This window comes from Elephas maximus, chromosome 25, assembly GCF_024166365.1.
Source record: "Elephas maximus indicus isolate mEleMax1 chromosome 25, mEleMax1 primary haplotype, whole genome shotgun sequence".
NCBI classification, from domain to species: Eukaryota; Metazoa; Chordata; class Mammalia; order Proboscidea; family Elephantidae; genus Elephas; species Elephas maximus.
In genome coordinates this window covers 32,340,223-32,356,207 of record NC_064843.1, presented here as the reverse complement: position 1 = coordinate 32,356,207, position 15,985 = coordinate 32,340,223, and the positions used below count along the sequence as shown (strand labels likewise).

The 15,985-nt window shown below is 39.6% G+C and overlaps 1 protein-coding gene across 1 annotated transcript in view; it reads left to right on the top strand.

Moving 5' to 3' along the window:
* RPN2 (ribophorin II) overlaps window positions 1-15,985 on the top strand; it is a 75,966-nt gene that overhangs the window by 33,589 nt on the left and 26,392 nt on the right. The window contains exons 5-9 of the mRNA XM_049870042.1: window positions 3,830-3,905; window positions 4,936-5,070; window positions 7,363-7,539; window positions 9,224-9,342; window positions 10,688-10,793. Coding sequence (XP_049725999.1) covers window positions 3,830-3,905; window positions 4,936-5,070; window positions 7,363-7,539; window positions 9,224-9,342; window positions 10,688-10,793 — 613 coding nt within the window. The remainder of the gene's footprint in view (window positions 1-3,829; window positions 3,906-4,935; window positions 5,071-7,362; window positions 7,540-9,223; window positions 9,343-10,687; window positions 10,794-15,985) is intronic.

The window sequence follows — 15,985 nt, the reverse complement described above, 5'->3', positions numbered from 1 at the left end:
AAGCCGTGAGTGACAGCATCTGGTGGGAGAGCTGGGTGTTCAGAGGGTAGAGTAGTCTAGGTATCAGGCTCTACTCAGCAACAGGCTGAAGTGAGGGAGAAGCACCTTATAGGAAAGGAACTTTGAGAAACTTCTGTTTATTATACATTTGATTGTAACCATCTTAAGGATGTTTGCTATAAACTTAAAAGTGATAGTATATGTAATTGTTGTTATTTAACACTAAGACTCTTCATTTAAAACAATATTTTTTTGTGTGTGTGTGTGTCCCCCATCTAATTGTAACCCCTGAAAGAGGGTGTGGAGTCCCTCGAGTCCTGCATTTGTTGGTGCTCCATTCCAGTGCCCAGTTAATTTAACTGTTTGTTGAGAGATTGTGACACCAGTTTCCCGCTGCAGAGCGTTTAGATTGTTCCCCACGTTTGTTTATTTTTTTTTTTTTTTGGCTAAGAACCAAATTGTTTCTAACCTTGAAGCTTTCTTAAGGGCACAGTCCACAGGTGTTTGATACTTTGTCACTCTCACACCCGATACATATTCACACGGTCAGTAATCAGTGACTTTGGGCTGGTATTTTTCCCGGGGTTGATGTTTTATGCACACTTTTCCCAATGCTTTGGCCTCTGTGGTGCTCTGATTTCAGTTCCCGATTTTGAGCTCTGCTCATGATGCATTGTGGTGGAATACCTTTCCTCAGTCACGCCCATCTCATGTCACGATGTCACTGTTACCACCTTGCTCTGATGCCATCTTCTACAGAAAATTCTTCCCATTTCTCTATACGCGAAAAGGAAAATCTCCTTCCTTAAAACCCCAGAACAGGAAAAATTACAAGGGAGGTGCATCCATTTTGGAGTCATACAGACTTGGGTTTGAATGCCAGCTCTGTTCCTTCCTTGCTGTGTGACTTTGGGTAAGTTACTAATCTCTCTGAGCCTCATCTGGAAAATGGGACCAGTAATCCTTACACCATAGAGCTAATGTGAGGATTAAATGAGATAATACATGTGAAGAGCCTAACACAGTGCCTGGTTCTTAGTGGGCCTGCCACAAATGAAGTTTCCCTTCCTCTAGAGCACTGGCTTGTTGAGTATCTTTCCTAGAGACCTGGTTGCTTCCTTGGTTCTATTGTCATTATTTCTCTATTAGGTTATAAGCTTCTTCATTTGCAAAGCCCACAGAGCCTGGCACATGATAGATGCCCAACAGAGTTGTTTAACAAAGGCTAAAACTGTACTTTTGTGTTTCTGCCACCTTGTAGAAAGAGCTCATGCTTTGGATCAGTTAGAACTGTGATTCTCCTACTTACTATCTCTGTGACCATGGATCGGCTGTTTACTCCAGCCCCCAACTCTCAGTGTTTTTGTATGTGAGACAAGGAAAATGATACCTGTCTCGTGAGTTACTGTGAAGATCAAACCTGGCCGGATGCCTTATGTAATAAAAAAAAAAAACCAAGCCCGTTGTTGTTGGGTTGATTGCAACTCAGAGTGACCCTATAGAACAGAGTAGAACTGCCCCATAGGGTTTCCAAAGAGCAGCTGGTGGATTCAAACACCAGTCTTTTTTTGGTTAGCAGCCAGACTCTTAACCACTGTGCCACCAGGGCTCCTGCCTTATGTGATAGTACTACTAATTTTCCCTATTTAAGGAAATCTGGCATAGATTCAGACTCTTCTAAATGGACTCTGTATTTTAATGGACTTACTCTAGGAAGTGTATATTCATAAACCCGTCTTGAATGGAAAACAAAATATTTCTAGGTTTGAATGAACCATCTGAAAAGTTGTCATTGTGGTCTCTCATGAACCAGTTTCTTTGACTCATCCGCTGTATATTTGCAAGACAGGGTCTGCTTTCATAGTGCTTGAATATAGTGTTCCAGAGGGAAAGAAATTGCTGGCTGGGGAATAAGTAATTAAAGCCAGTAATAAAACTTTCCTAAAGCTAAGTGGGTTAACTTCGTGCAAAAACTTGTAAGGTTGTTACCAACATGATGCTCGTTCCAAAGAGGAGAAAAACAGCATCTTCATTGAAAAGTTCTTCCTAAATTATCTTAGCAGCCCTTTCTGAGCTCACCATTTATCATGGGCAGATGTGGGGTTTTTATCTTGTTTGGAAATTCAGGTTGCATTTTCTCAAGTGCATTATAGCGACAAGTATCCCATAGGAGTTGTTGAATACTCCGGGGCTTCTCTTTCTGTGAATTGTGACTCCTCTGTTTTTCAGCTTATCATCTTAATGGAATTAGTTTTCCATGGAGGGAATCTAAATTGTTATGATCTCAACCTAAGCTGACAAATTCTCGTTCTACATTCCCTGACAGATTGACTGGATAAGTGGTGGTTTTACACAAGGGCCCAGCCATCTCTCAGAAATTAGAGAACCATGGGAGGGTTTGAGCGTAGATCTACTTAACCACCAGGGGGCCCCAGCGTTCCTTAATCCATCCAGAAAAACACTGCTTGTATTTTCTAAATCATCTTCATTGAGAATAGAATCTAATAAAAAATCTTACGTGCACATACCTGTCATGGTCCACCTTAAAAAATTTATCTTACAGAAATATACTCATAGGTGGATAAAAATATATGAATAAGGGTTGTCAGTTACAGCATTGTATTACCTAGTGAAAAATTGGAAACCTAAATGTTTATCCATTGGAGATTAAATGAGTAAATTATGGTACATCCAGGCATCACAATACTAAGTTGTTGTCAATAAGAATGAAGTACATTTATGTGTATTGACATGGTAAATTAAAAATAAATTGGAGAACGGTTACCCTTTAGGGGGTAGATGTTACAGGAATTTTAACTTTCTTCTTTCATAGTGTATTACTTGAGTTCTTGACTAGTATGTACTTCTATAATCAGAAGAAAATGATAAGAAAAAGAGAATGGACTCTGATTTTGGAACCACACCTTCTTTTCCTTTCCTTTCCTTTTATGTAACGCCTGAAGGCTGAGTGACTTCCAGGTCTCCCAGCAGGATGATGGCATCACACGTGTCAGCCGTCAGCCATTGAGCTCATGTTAATCAAACGCTTTCTGTTCATACTGCTCTTTCTGGTTTCAGAGTTGCTCCAAAGGCTACCCGACAGTTTCCTGTTCCACCTGCAAATGTAGATTTCACATTTCTTTGGTCCAGGAGTAGGAAAAGTAGAAAATTAACAGGCACAGTGTCTCATACAGCATGGGGGATGACAGATACCATATTTTTACACAAATAATGCGCACCTTCTGCATTTGTTTGCTGGCCGCGCCCTCCCCACTGTGAGGTGTGTTAGTAAGTGCACTATGCTAATTTTTTTTTCTTTACAGCAACATGTGGAAGAGGATTGGCATGGCTGCACTTGTGAGGGTGCCTCGTCGGGGGGTGGGGAGGGCATGGCTGGCAAACAAATGCGGGATGCACACAATATTTCCCTAAAAATACAGTACACCTTGGTTGAGTTGAATCCTGTTCTCCCTCATAGCATATGTCTTATAAACCTAATTAATTCATAGTCTCAGTGTTCTGTATCTGATGCCATCAGGAACAAAACAGATTTTCCAAGGGGGTAAGCCTGTGACCCCTCTTCTCTGTATGCACAGTATTTTCTGCCAGTTCTGTTGCCTAGATTGCCTTCTCACGCTACCACAATCTTTTCCATTCTTTGTCACATCTTTCCCAACTAAGTTGTAAGTGAGCTCCTTAAGGGCTGAGGTTGTCTTGTTCTTCCAAAGACCAAGAGTGGGATATTTGAGAAGGTGTCCAGAAACAGGAAGGGTGAGTGTAGTTGAAAGGAGACTTGATATTCATTGCAATTCTACTCTTTACCTTCCAGAACGGTCCAGGCTCTGCAGACAGCTTCCCACCTGTCCCAGCAGGCTGACCTGAGGAGCATCGTGGAAGAGATTGAGGTGTGAATTTGTTTTGCCGAATGGATTTCCCAGCTCCTGTCTTTGAAACACTTTAGAAGAGTCTTGCAGATAGTCATGCGTGGTTCCTTATGGACAGTTACATTTCTTCTCACATCCTTGGCATACTTATGTTCTTGTAGTAGAGCCATATGTCCTAGGCAATATTTATTAATCTAATATAGTTACACTGCAAGGTAGGTAACAAACTGCTTTTCCAGCCTTTTGTAAATATAATCTAAAGTCCACGGGTTTTAGAGTCTGACAAACATGAATTTTAATCTTTTTTCCTGTAACTTACTGCTGTGTAATTTCAGTTGAGTTATTTAATGTCTCTGAGCCTCAGTTTCCTTATTGGTGGCTGTAGGAAGAAGTGAGGTAATGAATCTAAAGTGCATAGTACCTAATAGGTGCCCAGTAAGTGGCCGATATAGGCTTTATGATTACCTTACCGTTTGCCCTGGATATCCTGCTCCTCGGGGACCACTCTCCTGGACTGCATAGCCAGCTAGCAGGTGGTCCTGACATGTCATCACTGCATATGTCAAGGGCACAGCTGCCTAGCCACATTTCCCGGGAGAGCATTATATCTCTCTTCATCTTTGGGTCTCTGTTTTAGAGCAGCAAATAAGAAAGGGAAATGTATGCTTTGTAGGTTGCATCCAAATGAATGGCCGTGGAATCCAGCTGTGTCCCAATGTTTCCTGGGTGCACTGCAGCCTGGCCCACTGGTCTTCTGCCCAGAGCAGCTGGTGCCTTCAGTGCTATAACCCTTGGCCTTGGACATGAATACAAGGGGCCAGAGAAGGCATATTCCCAGAGCGGTAGAAAAGACTGTGGTCTTAAAATATCTGTATGATGTACTTTATCCTCTGGTACTAAGTATTCTCTGGTAAAAGTACTAAACGACTAACTGCAGATTTAGAGTGAGAGATTTCTCAAAACTCAGTGTCTGCACTGGGTTGACAGTGGTGTGTGGGTTTCATTTTTGTTGTCACTACACTTCAAACATCCTTCCCTTTTATTGTGACAGGACCTTGTTGCTCGCCTGGATGAACTGGGGGGCGTGTATCTTCAGTTTGAGGAAGGACTGGAAACAACCGCATTATTTGTGGCTGCCACGTACAAGCTCATGGACCATGTAGGGACTGAGCCATCCATCAAGGAGGTGCGCCTGTCTAACAGTTCTCAGGCTTGGATCCCCAAGGGGTTGTCAGCCTCATCTGCCAAGAATAGCTTTTTTCGGGGAGGTCTGTTCCTGTAACCTTGGGGTGTGGTCACTCAACGTCTTGGGTTAGGCATTGAGAATGAGAACTAGAGTGATGTAATGCCTGTCCTCAAACTGGAGGTCAGTGGGACAAACGTGTAAACAAAATGTTCCACTTGCTTTAAATGGGGTACGTACATGTCGTGCAGTAGCAGCAAGAAGGGCAAGTGTATTACTCTTGTCTCACCTCCCTTTTTCTTCCCGACATCCCTTCCTGCCAGTCTAATGAACTCTTCCACTTTGGTGGCCCATGCAAATCCTCTTTCTCGTGAGAAGTTCCCTGTCATTCGGAACTGCCTGTTTCCCCCTCCCTCCCTCATCCTCAGCAATGGCTAAGTCTTAGCTAATCTTTGCTGACTGACATAGTTCACTGGGAGGCGTGTGCGCCTACAAAACATCAGCCAAGAGTTAATTCTTTTTTTTTTTTCCTCAAGAGGAGCTTGTTAACCTAAAAGAACCTTTAGTTGGAATGTGTGTGAGAAGTCTTTTTGAGTAGGGCCTTCTTTGTACTCCTTGTCTGTGAGGTTACCAACCCTTGATCTAAAGTGCTTAAAACAAAAGCTGCTGTTGTTTACATTTTATGAGAGATTAGGGTTCTGAGTTAGAACTTTTATTTTTTTTATGCATCCCGAGTTCTGTGCTGAGAGTCTTTAAGTAAACAGTAAATATCTGTCTTGGGTAATTTGAGTTCACTTTATATTTTCTCCCAGAGATAATACGATCTAATAATTTGTTCATATATTTACATTCTTAGGGTATCTTTTCCTTCATCCTAAGTGTCATGGGTGAAAGTGCAGGAATGTGGGGTCTTATGGTACAAATCATTAGGGATTCTCCTGTACACAGTAAAACAGATGAGTTGGCAACACTCTGCATATACAACGTAAACTTTTGCTTGCTTTATTTCCAGGCTTCTAACCAGGTACTTGGCTGGAATAATTTTGCTGTCACTGCTTTTGACACAACAATTCTGGTGAACAGTCACCCATTTTAACATGTCAACAGCCTAGTGATGAAAAAATGTAATTGGTACAATTAAAGAAAATTATTTCATTTTGACTGTGAATAACACTGTCAGGAACAGGGAGCTCTTTTGTCAGATGGTAGATTTTCAAAAACAGAGCTGATTGAAGTGGAAAATGTTTCCTCTTAAGCAAACAACCTCTAGAATTTTAATAATGCCTTTTAGGTTTTACTTTTTTAAAAAATTGCCTTCAGTTTTCTTCTCTAAGCAGCCCACCCGTCCTTAATGGAGAGTTATTTTAGTTTCTTTCGAATGTACTTTTTGGCCATAAGATTTAGTCTCATAAATATAAACTTAGCCCCAATTTACTACTTAAAGGTAGGCTGGGAGGGGGTGTAGTTTAGCCCAGAGGGTGATTTGATAGGAATCAGGAAAGAACATATATTTTATCGTAGAAGGACTTTGCAGACAAACAGACTACACTTGAATGCTGGTTTTGCTATTTTTTTTTTTCTGTTATAACTTGGTCAAGTTACTTAACCTCCTTGAGCCTTAGTTGTCTCATTTCAGAAAGAAAGAATACTTGTCTTTTAGAGTTTTTGTCAACATTAGAGTTACTATATATAAAGCACCTATTACAGTGTCAGGCACATACAGGCATTTAACAAATGGTTACTGCCATATGGGTTTTATAATGTACGTTCCTGTTATCTTTATACACTGATTCCTTCAAGAGAAGAATATTGCACTAGTGTACATATGATTCTGTAGTTGTACTTGAGAGCAAATATTTGACGAATCTGTTTTTCATAGCCACTTTATTGATTCACATACCATACCATTTGACTATTTATTAAACTTTAAAATTATTTTAAATTTTATTTTTTGGCCAATTTTTTATTGAAAATTTTACCTTATCTCAGTAGTAATCTGGAAGTACCTTGCATTTGCATAGTAAGCATTCAATAAATGGTTGCCAAATAAATGTAAGAGTTTCAGTTCATACTGAACAGATGGAAAAAAACAACCATATCTAAGTTTCTAAGCTCAAATGCAGACTATTTGTCCCCGTTTCCCCCCCTCCCCCGTTTGGATTAATGGCTAAAGGACCTTCTGTGTAAACACCTGGAAACAGATAAGGAATAACTTGAGTCAAGTAGGGAGGAAGGGGTAGCTCTCCCATCTTTCTGCTGGAGAAAGATCTGGAACTACATTTCCCTTTCTTCCAGGATCAGGTCATCCAGCTGATGAATGCCATCTTCAGTAAGAAGAACTTTGAATCGCTCTCAGAAGCCTTCAGTGTGGCCTCTGCCGCTGCTGCTCTTTCCCAGAATCGTTACCACGTGCCAGTGGTGGTTGTGACCGAGGGCTTGCCTTCTGACACTCGTGAGCAGGCTGTCCTGCGGGTATGAGTTCCGTGCCCAAAATGTGCACTCTGATCGTCATTTCTGGTGTAAGACTTTCAGAAATCTAAAGACCATGGTACAATGCCAACTATAGCCCCCATGAGGACCTACCCATTAAATCCAGGGCAAGACTCATTTCTCTTTGTCTGGAAATGCAGACGTGACCAATGGGCCTGAACTAGTCAAAGAATCCTTCATATCTTCTGTCAAAGTCTTCCTTCCTCCTAGAGGATTTCGAATAGTATGGGCTTTGAATAAATTAAGTGCAAGAAAATTGCATCTCTGGGTCTAGACTTCCAGGTGTATAGAAAAGTCTTGCTTTTAAAATGCGCTGCCCAATACCAAAACTTTCTAAATATGTTGTTCTAAGACAGCTGTTTTAATTCCCATGTAGTTCTGGTGCTCATAGTTGTTAAAAGAAGTAGAAGGTCTCCTCCCTAGTGCTGACAGTGTGTCTTTCTGCTTCTTCATCGCACAGTCCTCCCTCTCAGTCAGCATTAAGCACAGACTTCTCCTTTGTGTTAACTCTTTGAACAGAGCAAATCTGTAAATCTGGAGTACCCTGAGATTTTTCATCTCAAATGAGGCATTTTATTGTTATTTAGAAACAGTGATAAGTTAAAATCTTCAGAAGAAATTAGCATTTTATTTATGTCTAAATGTTGATGTTCCAAATAGAGCAGTACCATCTGTCCCATATTTTCTTCTACTTTGGTCACTCTTAAGGAAGTGCCCTTCAAAATTGCCTATCCTCTCCCTACTTATAACTCATATCCTCTTAACAAAGACTGGGGTAAGAAGTAACCTGACTAACATAGTTTAAGGGGGAGGACTTTAAGAGAGCAAAGTGGAAAGAGTATTGGCTTTGAAGCCAGGCAGACTGGGGTTCGAGTCTAGACTCAGCCACTTAACCGGCTGGGTGGCCTTCGCCAGACCCTTAACCTCTTATGGCTTAAGTTTCTTCATCTGCAAAATAGAGATGATGCTGTCTATCTCATACAGTTGATGTGAGGATGTATGTAAAGGGCACAGCCTAGTAGTAGCAGTAGCAGTTGGCTTTCAGCAAATGATAGCTATTCATGTTATCCGTCATGCTTGGTAGAGGGTCAGCGAAAAAGAGAAAGACCCTCAACGAGATAGATTGACACAGTGGCTGCAACAGTAGGCTCAAGCATAGCAACAATTGTGAAGGCGGGACAGGACCAGGCAGTGTTTTGTTCTGTTGTGCATAGGATCGCTATGAGTCGGAACTGACTCGATGGCACCTAACAACAACGATGTTATCCATATTTCCTCCATTTTCCCATTGCCATTGAAGGTATTTTAGTACCTTCCTAAAATATTTTTTCTTGCTAATATTTTATTTTTTAAGATCCTATAGTGCAGGGGATAGAATAGGAGATCAGAAAGAGGGAAACATAACAATCAGTGTGATATGGGCCATTTTCTTTCTCTGGGCCTTAGTTTCCTCCTTTGAAAAATGCGATAATGTCAGCTTTAACATTCTATAATCAATTCCATCCCTACCTAATTATGTTTTCCCTGTATTTGCTCTGTGATAGGTAACAGCAAAGGTCAGTGATGATTTCCTGAAGTGAGGTGTTTCGCTCCCTGTGGATAAAGCACCACAGAAACAAAATCCCTCAGCCTTCGTTCTTACGTGTAATTTTCTATTTCTTCCTAGTTGCAAGTCACCAATGTTCTGTCCCAGCCTCTGATTCAGGCCACTGTCAAACTAGAACATGCTAAATCCGTTGCTTCCAGAGCCACTGTCCTCCAGAAGACATCTTTCACCCCTGTAGGGTAAGTCCTGAATAGATTTTTGCAGGGTGCAAACATTTTTGTTTTGGGAAGTTAGCCTGCAGCCAGTATAACCCAGATTAATGTGGACATTACCAAGATCGTAAAACCAAATTTACTTAAACATTGGTTAGGTAAATTTGACCTCCCAATATCAAAATCCTATGGTTATAAGAAAAAGATTTTTAAAATGAAAAATATTTTGCTTTGGTTTTACTGTTTCCTGTCTCTTTCTGGTTGGCTTTGTCTTGTCAATATGCTTTAAATAACTTTTTATAAATTTAATATTTGTTTCCGATATATTAGTAATATGTGTTTATTGTGGGAAAAATATAGAAAAGAAAAGAAAATCATGCATAATTCCACCACCCAGAGACAATAACTTTGTTAACATTTTGCTGTCTTTTTTTGTTAGCCTTTTTTGGTACGCATATAAATGTATTTTTGAATTGAATTAGGATTATGCTTTTTTTATCTGTAACAGTATGCCATGAACATTTCCCCACGAGATTAAATATTCTTCTACAATTTTATTTTTAATGGCTGCATATTGTTATGCAAATTTTTAAAATTTAGGGTCAACTTTTGTATGAGACTTTGTTAAGTGTCATTAATAAGTTAATAAGATGGTCCCTGTTCATCAGAAGCTTTGACTTTCAGAGAGAAAATAAGTTGATTAGTCAGTCATGAAGATACACAGGCGATATGTGAAATTAAAAAGCAAAAATCATTTTTAGGAATGAAAGAATCAGTGGGGTGATAAAAGACGTCATTGGTGTTTTGTTATATAGTTAGAGTCATGAATTCACTCTTTTTTTCCCTTTTAAAATAAAAATTATGAATATTTTTATAAAAGCAAGACAGGCCTTTTTAAGGAAATTCACGAAACACAGATAAGTAGAAATAATACAAAAAATTACCCGCTTTGAACTTTTTGGAATATTTTTTGCTTGTGCTTTTTTTCTCTGTGAGCATGTATATGTGTATGTATCTTTTTCTTTGTTTCTTTTATTAGTGTAATTGGGATCATACTGTACACTTCCCTGTTTAGCATTTAATTGTGGAAGGCTACCTGAGAGAGGTAGGATTTTAGGAGCTAAGAGGGGGAAACAAAAGAGAAGACTGGAAACTTGGCAGGGGGAGGTCATTTTAGATAGATTATAATGTGGAGAAAACTTAGAAACTGTGATTGAGCAGAGAAGTTGCCCAAGTGAAGTAGGAGGTCAAAAATGAAGAAGTGGGGTAGCCCTGGACTGTGTCAAGGCGTTCCTTGCTCTGTAGCCTCTTTTTGTTTTACTCCTGTTGTCCCTATGTGAGTCCTTGCTAATCTCACTGTCATTCTTAACAGGGATGGTTTTGAACTAAACTTCATCAATGTGAAACTTCCCAGTGGTTATTATGACTTCTCTGTCAAAGTTGAAGGTGACAACCGTTATATTGCAAATGCTGTAGAGGTAGGTGCTTTTCTTATCATCCCCATTGCTGTGTTAATGTATCCAAGGAAATGACCAAAGAGACATACACCATTAATTGTCCAGTATGACACCTTTACTTTGGGATTAAGATAACGTGAGTATTTTGAGAGGGATAGGTTTGAACTATGCTGTTTGACAGACTTAGCCAAGGCGATAAATCAAGAACTTAGCTATAGCTAGTTTTATTTGTGAAGTATTTGTTTTTCATTATAATTTAGCATTGCTATCTTACATAAAATTTAGGAAGTGGGAAAAATAATTCTGCCAAGGCATAAATATTTGTAAAATGTTTTGTGTGGTGGTCCTTGGTAGGTTTAAAAAAGTACTTGCTCCTAATTAGGTGAAGAGAGACATCAAGTGACACAACGATATAATGAGTCTATCTGGGTACAGCACAAAAGACAGCTGGTAATCTTTCATGACAAATTGTGTTTCACATGTTCAGCTCACTCCAGTTGGGTTGAACATCCACGTAGCTTTAAGGATGGAAAGCTACGCCTCATTTATCTGATGCTTTGTGGGAATGAGGTATTTCACATTAGTGGTTTCCCAGCTAACTGAAGTTTACCCCTTCAGTCACCTTGGCTTTCATTTTAACCTTTTTGAATAGAAGTTTATTTAAGATGAATGACGTATTTCTCTGCCTTCATAAACCTTGTACTATGGAATATGATTTAACCTTTTTTTACTCTGAATTACGGTCATCAGTGTGAACCTTTTATTGACTACTGCTTTACTTGGCAAGCACAGTTCTAAGTGCTTTTGCTTACGTTATTATATTCTTACAACAACCCTGAGAGATAAGTGGAGTTAGTCTCATTTCATAGATGAGGCTCAAAGGGGTTGAGTAACTTGTCATCCAGCCTGTGTGCAGGTGGATCCCCTGCACACTACCAGCTTGGTTAGCATGCCCTGTGAATATACAGGGCTGTGTAGAGCTCCAGCAGCTGGGCTTTGCATAATACCACTTTTGCCTTTTTTTCCCACCACCTCAGCTGTTATTTTTCAATATTTCTGCTACTTGGTCTTTGCTGGATCTCCTTGACTACACTGTCATGCATGCTATTGAGGAAGACCTTGGAGTGGCGCTGTGCCTTTCCTGAAATAATAAACATGTGCTGTTTGTGACAGCTATTTTCTTACTATTCATTTCGCCATCAGAGGCCATTTTCCACTTTTCTTTGTTTCTTTTTTTTTTCATTGAAACATGCTTTAATTGCCCCTAAAGAAAAAACAAAATGCTTAGGAGTAAACCTGACCAGGGACGTAAAAGACCTAGACAAAACTACAAAACGGTCCCGCACGAAACCAAAAGGGACCTATATAAATGGAAAAACATATCATGCTTATGGATAGGAACACTCAACATTGTGATAATGTCAATTCTACCGAAAGTCATCTATAGATATAACGCAATCACAATCCATATACTAACAACATTCTTTAATGAGATGAAAAAAACTAATCACTAACTTTATATGGAAAGCAAAGAGGCCCCAGATAAGTAAAGCATTGTTGAAAAAGAAGAGCAAAGTAGGAGGCGTCACACTACCTGATCTCAGAACCTACTACACAGTCACAATAGTCAAAACAGCCTGGTACTGGTACAATGACAGACCCATAGAACAATGGAACAGGATCGAGGACCCAGGTGTAAATCCATCCACCTATGGTCAGCTGCTCTTTTGACGGAGGCCAAAGTCCATCAAATGGGGAAAAGACAGTCTCTTTAACAAATAGTGCTGGCAAAACTTGAAGTCCACCTGTAAAAAAATGAAACAGGACCCATTCCTCACACCATGTACAAAAACTAATCCAAAGTGGATGAAAGACCTAAATATAAAACCTAAAACTACAAAGATCATGGGAGAAAAAATAGGGACAATGCTGGGGGCCCTAATACATGGCATAAATAGGATACAAACCATGACTAACAATGTACAAATACCAGAAGATAAACTAGATAACTGGATAAACTAGATAACCAAATAATGTATTAAACGCTTATGATTATCAAAAGACTTTACCAGAAGAGTAAAAAGAGAACCTACAGACTGGGGAAAAAATTTTGGTTATGACATAACCAACAAGGGTCTAATCTCTAAAATCTGTAAGAGACTACAACACCTCAACAACAAAAAGGCAAATAATCCAATTAAAAAATGGGCAGAGAATATGAAAGGCACTTACCAAAGAAGACGTTCAAGCAGCTAATAGACACGTGAGGAAATGCTCACAGATCATTAGCCATTAGAGTAATACAAATCAAAACTACATTGAGATAAACCATCTCACCTCGACATTACTGGCACTAATCAAAAAAAAGAAAATAAGTGTTGGAGAGGCTGTGGGAGGATTAAAACTCTATGCACTGCTGGTGGGAGTGTAAAATGGTCCAACCACTGTGGAAAATAACATGGCACTTCCTTAAAAAGCTAGAAATAGAAATACCATACTATCCAAGCAATCTTGTTCTTAGGACTATAGTGTAGAAAAATAAGAGCCGTCACAGGAATAGATATATGCACATCTATGTTCTTTGCAGCACTATTCACAATACCAAAAAGATGGAACCAGACTAAGTACCCACGAACAGATGAATGGATAAACAAATTATGGTACACACAAACAATGTAATACTACATAATGATAAAGAGCAATTATGAATCCGTGAAATATCTCACAACATGGATAAATCTGGAGGGAATTAATGTTGCGTGAAATAAGTCAATCACAAAAGGACAAATACTGTATGAGACCGCTATTATAAAAACTCAAGAAAAGGTTTTCACACAGAAAGAAACAATCTTTGATGGTTATGAGGGAAGGAAGGATTGGGGAGGGGAAATCATTAGATAGTAGGTAAGTGTTAACTTTGGTGAAGGGAAAGACAGTACACAATATAGGGGAAGTCAGCAATAACTTGACCAAGGCAGAGTCATAGAAGCTTCATAGACACATCCGAACACCCTGAGGGACTGAGTTACTGGGGCTGAGGCCTGGGGACCATGGTTGTAGGGGTCATCTAGGTCAATTGGCATAACAAAGTTCATAAAGAAAATGCTCTACACCCAACTTTGGTGAGTAGTGCCTGGGGGCTTGTTATGGATTGAATTGTGTCCCCCAAAAGATGCATCAACTTGGTTAGGCCATGATTCTCAGTATTGTATGGTTGTCTTCCATTTTGTGGTTGTTGTAATTTTCCTATGTGTTGTAAACCCTAATCTCTGCCTGTGGTTAATGAGGCAAGATTGGGTTAAGTTAAAGAGGATTAGGGTGGGATATAACATCCTTACTCAGGTCACATCCCTGATTCAATGTAAAGAGAGTTTCCCTGGATTGTGGCCTGCATCACTTTTTATCTTACAAGAGATAAAAGGAAAGAAGTCAGCAGAGAGTTGGGGACCTCATAACACCAAGAAAGCAGAGCCAGGAGCGCGTGTCCTTTGGACCTGGAGTCCCAGCGCTGAAAAGTTCCTAGACCACGGAAAGATTGATGACAAGGACCTTCCTCTAGAGCCGACAGAGAAAGAAAGCCTTCCCTGGAGCTGATTCCCTGGATTTGAACTTGTAGCTTACTAGACTGTGAGAGAATAAATTTGTTTTTGTTGAAGCCATCCGCTTGTGGTATTTCTGTTATAGTAGCACTAGATAACTAAGATAGGGCTTAAAAGCTTACGAGTGGCCATCTACTGGTCTCATCCTGTCCAGAGCAAAGGAGAATGAAGAAAACCAAAGACACAAGGGAAATATTAGTCCAAAGAAGTAATGGACCACAAGTACCACAGTCTCCACCAGCCTGAGCCCAGAATAACTAGATGGTGCCTGGCTACCACCACCAACTGCTCTGACATGGATCACAGTAGAGGGTCCTGGACAGAACAGGAGAAAAATGTAGAACAAAACTCAAATTCACACACAAAAAAACCCAGAATTACTGGTCTAACAGGCACTGGAAGAATCCCGGAGACTATGGCCCCTGGACACTCTTTTAACTCAGAACTGAAGCTATTCCTGAAGCTCACCCTTCAGCCAAAAATTAGACAGGTCTATAAAACAAGCCATAACACATGTAAAGAATGTGCATCTTAGTTCAATCAAGTATATGAGAGCAAAAGGGCAACACCTGCCCAAAGGCAATGATGAAAATGCAGGAAGGGACAGGAAAAATGGCCTGATGGAAAAAAACTGGGGTGTGGAAGCGGAGGAGAGTGTTGACACATCAATTTGTGTAATAAATTGTTCAACGAGAAACTAATTTGCTCTGTAAAGTTTCATCTAAAGCACAATGAAAAATATTTATCTTTTTCATTTTGAAACGGTTTCAGTATTAATCAAAGTTGCAAAAATAGTGCAATGATTTCCCATATACATTTCACCCAACTTCCCCAAATGTTAACATCTTATGTAACCATAATTATCAAAACCAAGAAATTAAACATAGATACAATACTATTAACTAACCTATAGACCTTAGCTCCAACTTCGCCATTTGTGCCACTGTCTTTAATCTGGTTCAGGATTCAATACAGGATCGCATATTCCTTTAGCTGTCATATCCCTTTCATCTCCTTCAATTGAAGATATTTCTTTCCGTTTCATGACCTTGACACTTTTGAAAAATAATGGCCAATTACTCTGTAGAATGGAATGCCCTTCAGTTGGGTTTATCTGATGTTTTGGTAAAAAGACTCCAAAAGTGATGTCCTGCCCTTCTCACTGCATTGTGTCAGGAAGTAATGATGTTGATGTGTCTTGTTACTGGTGATGTTAACCTTGATCACTTGGTTAAGGTGGTATCTCCTAGATTTCTCCGTTGTAAAGTTCCTGTTTTTCTACTTCATAGGTAAGTATCTTTTGGGGATATACTTTGAAGCTCTGCAAATATCTTGATGATTCTTGCCTGCAGCAGTTACTGTGGTGTTTGCCAAAAGGTCATTTCTCTCTTTCTTGCATTCCTTCTGCATTTAATAGTTGGAATTCTACTGTAAGTAAAAACTTTTCCTTCTCCCCCATGTATTTATTTATTGAATTACTTATAGCAGCATGGATTCATGAATATTTCTTTTATGCTGTAGGTTATAATCCACTGCTATCATCATTTATTTTGTTTGTCATGTTATCCCAGATTTGGCCTTTGGCGAGCTCCTCAAATTGGCTCCTGTGACGCT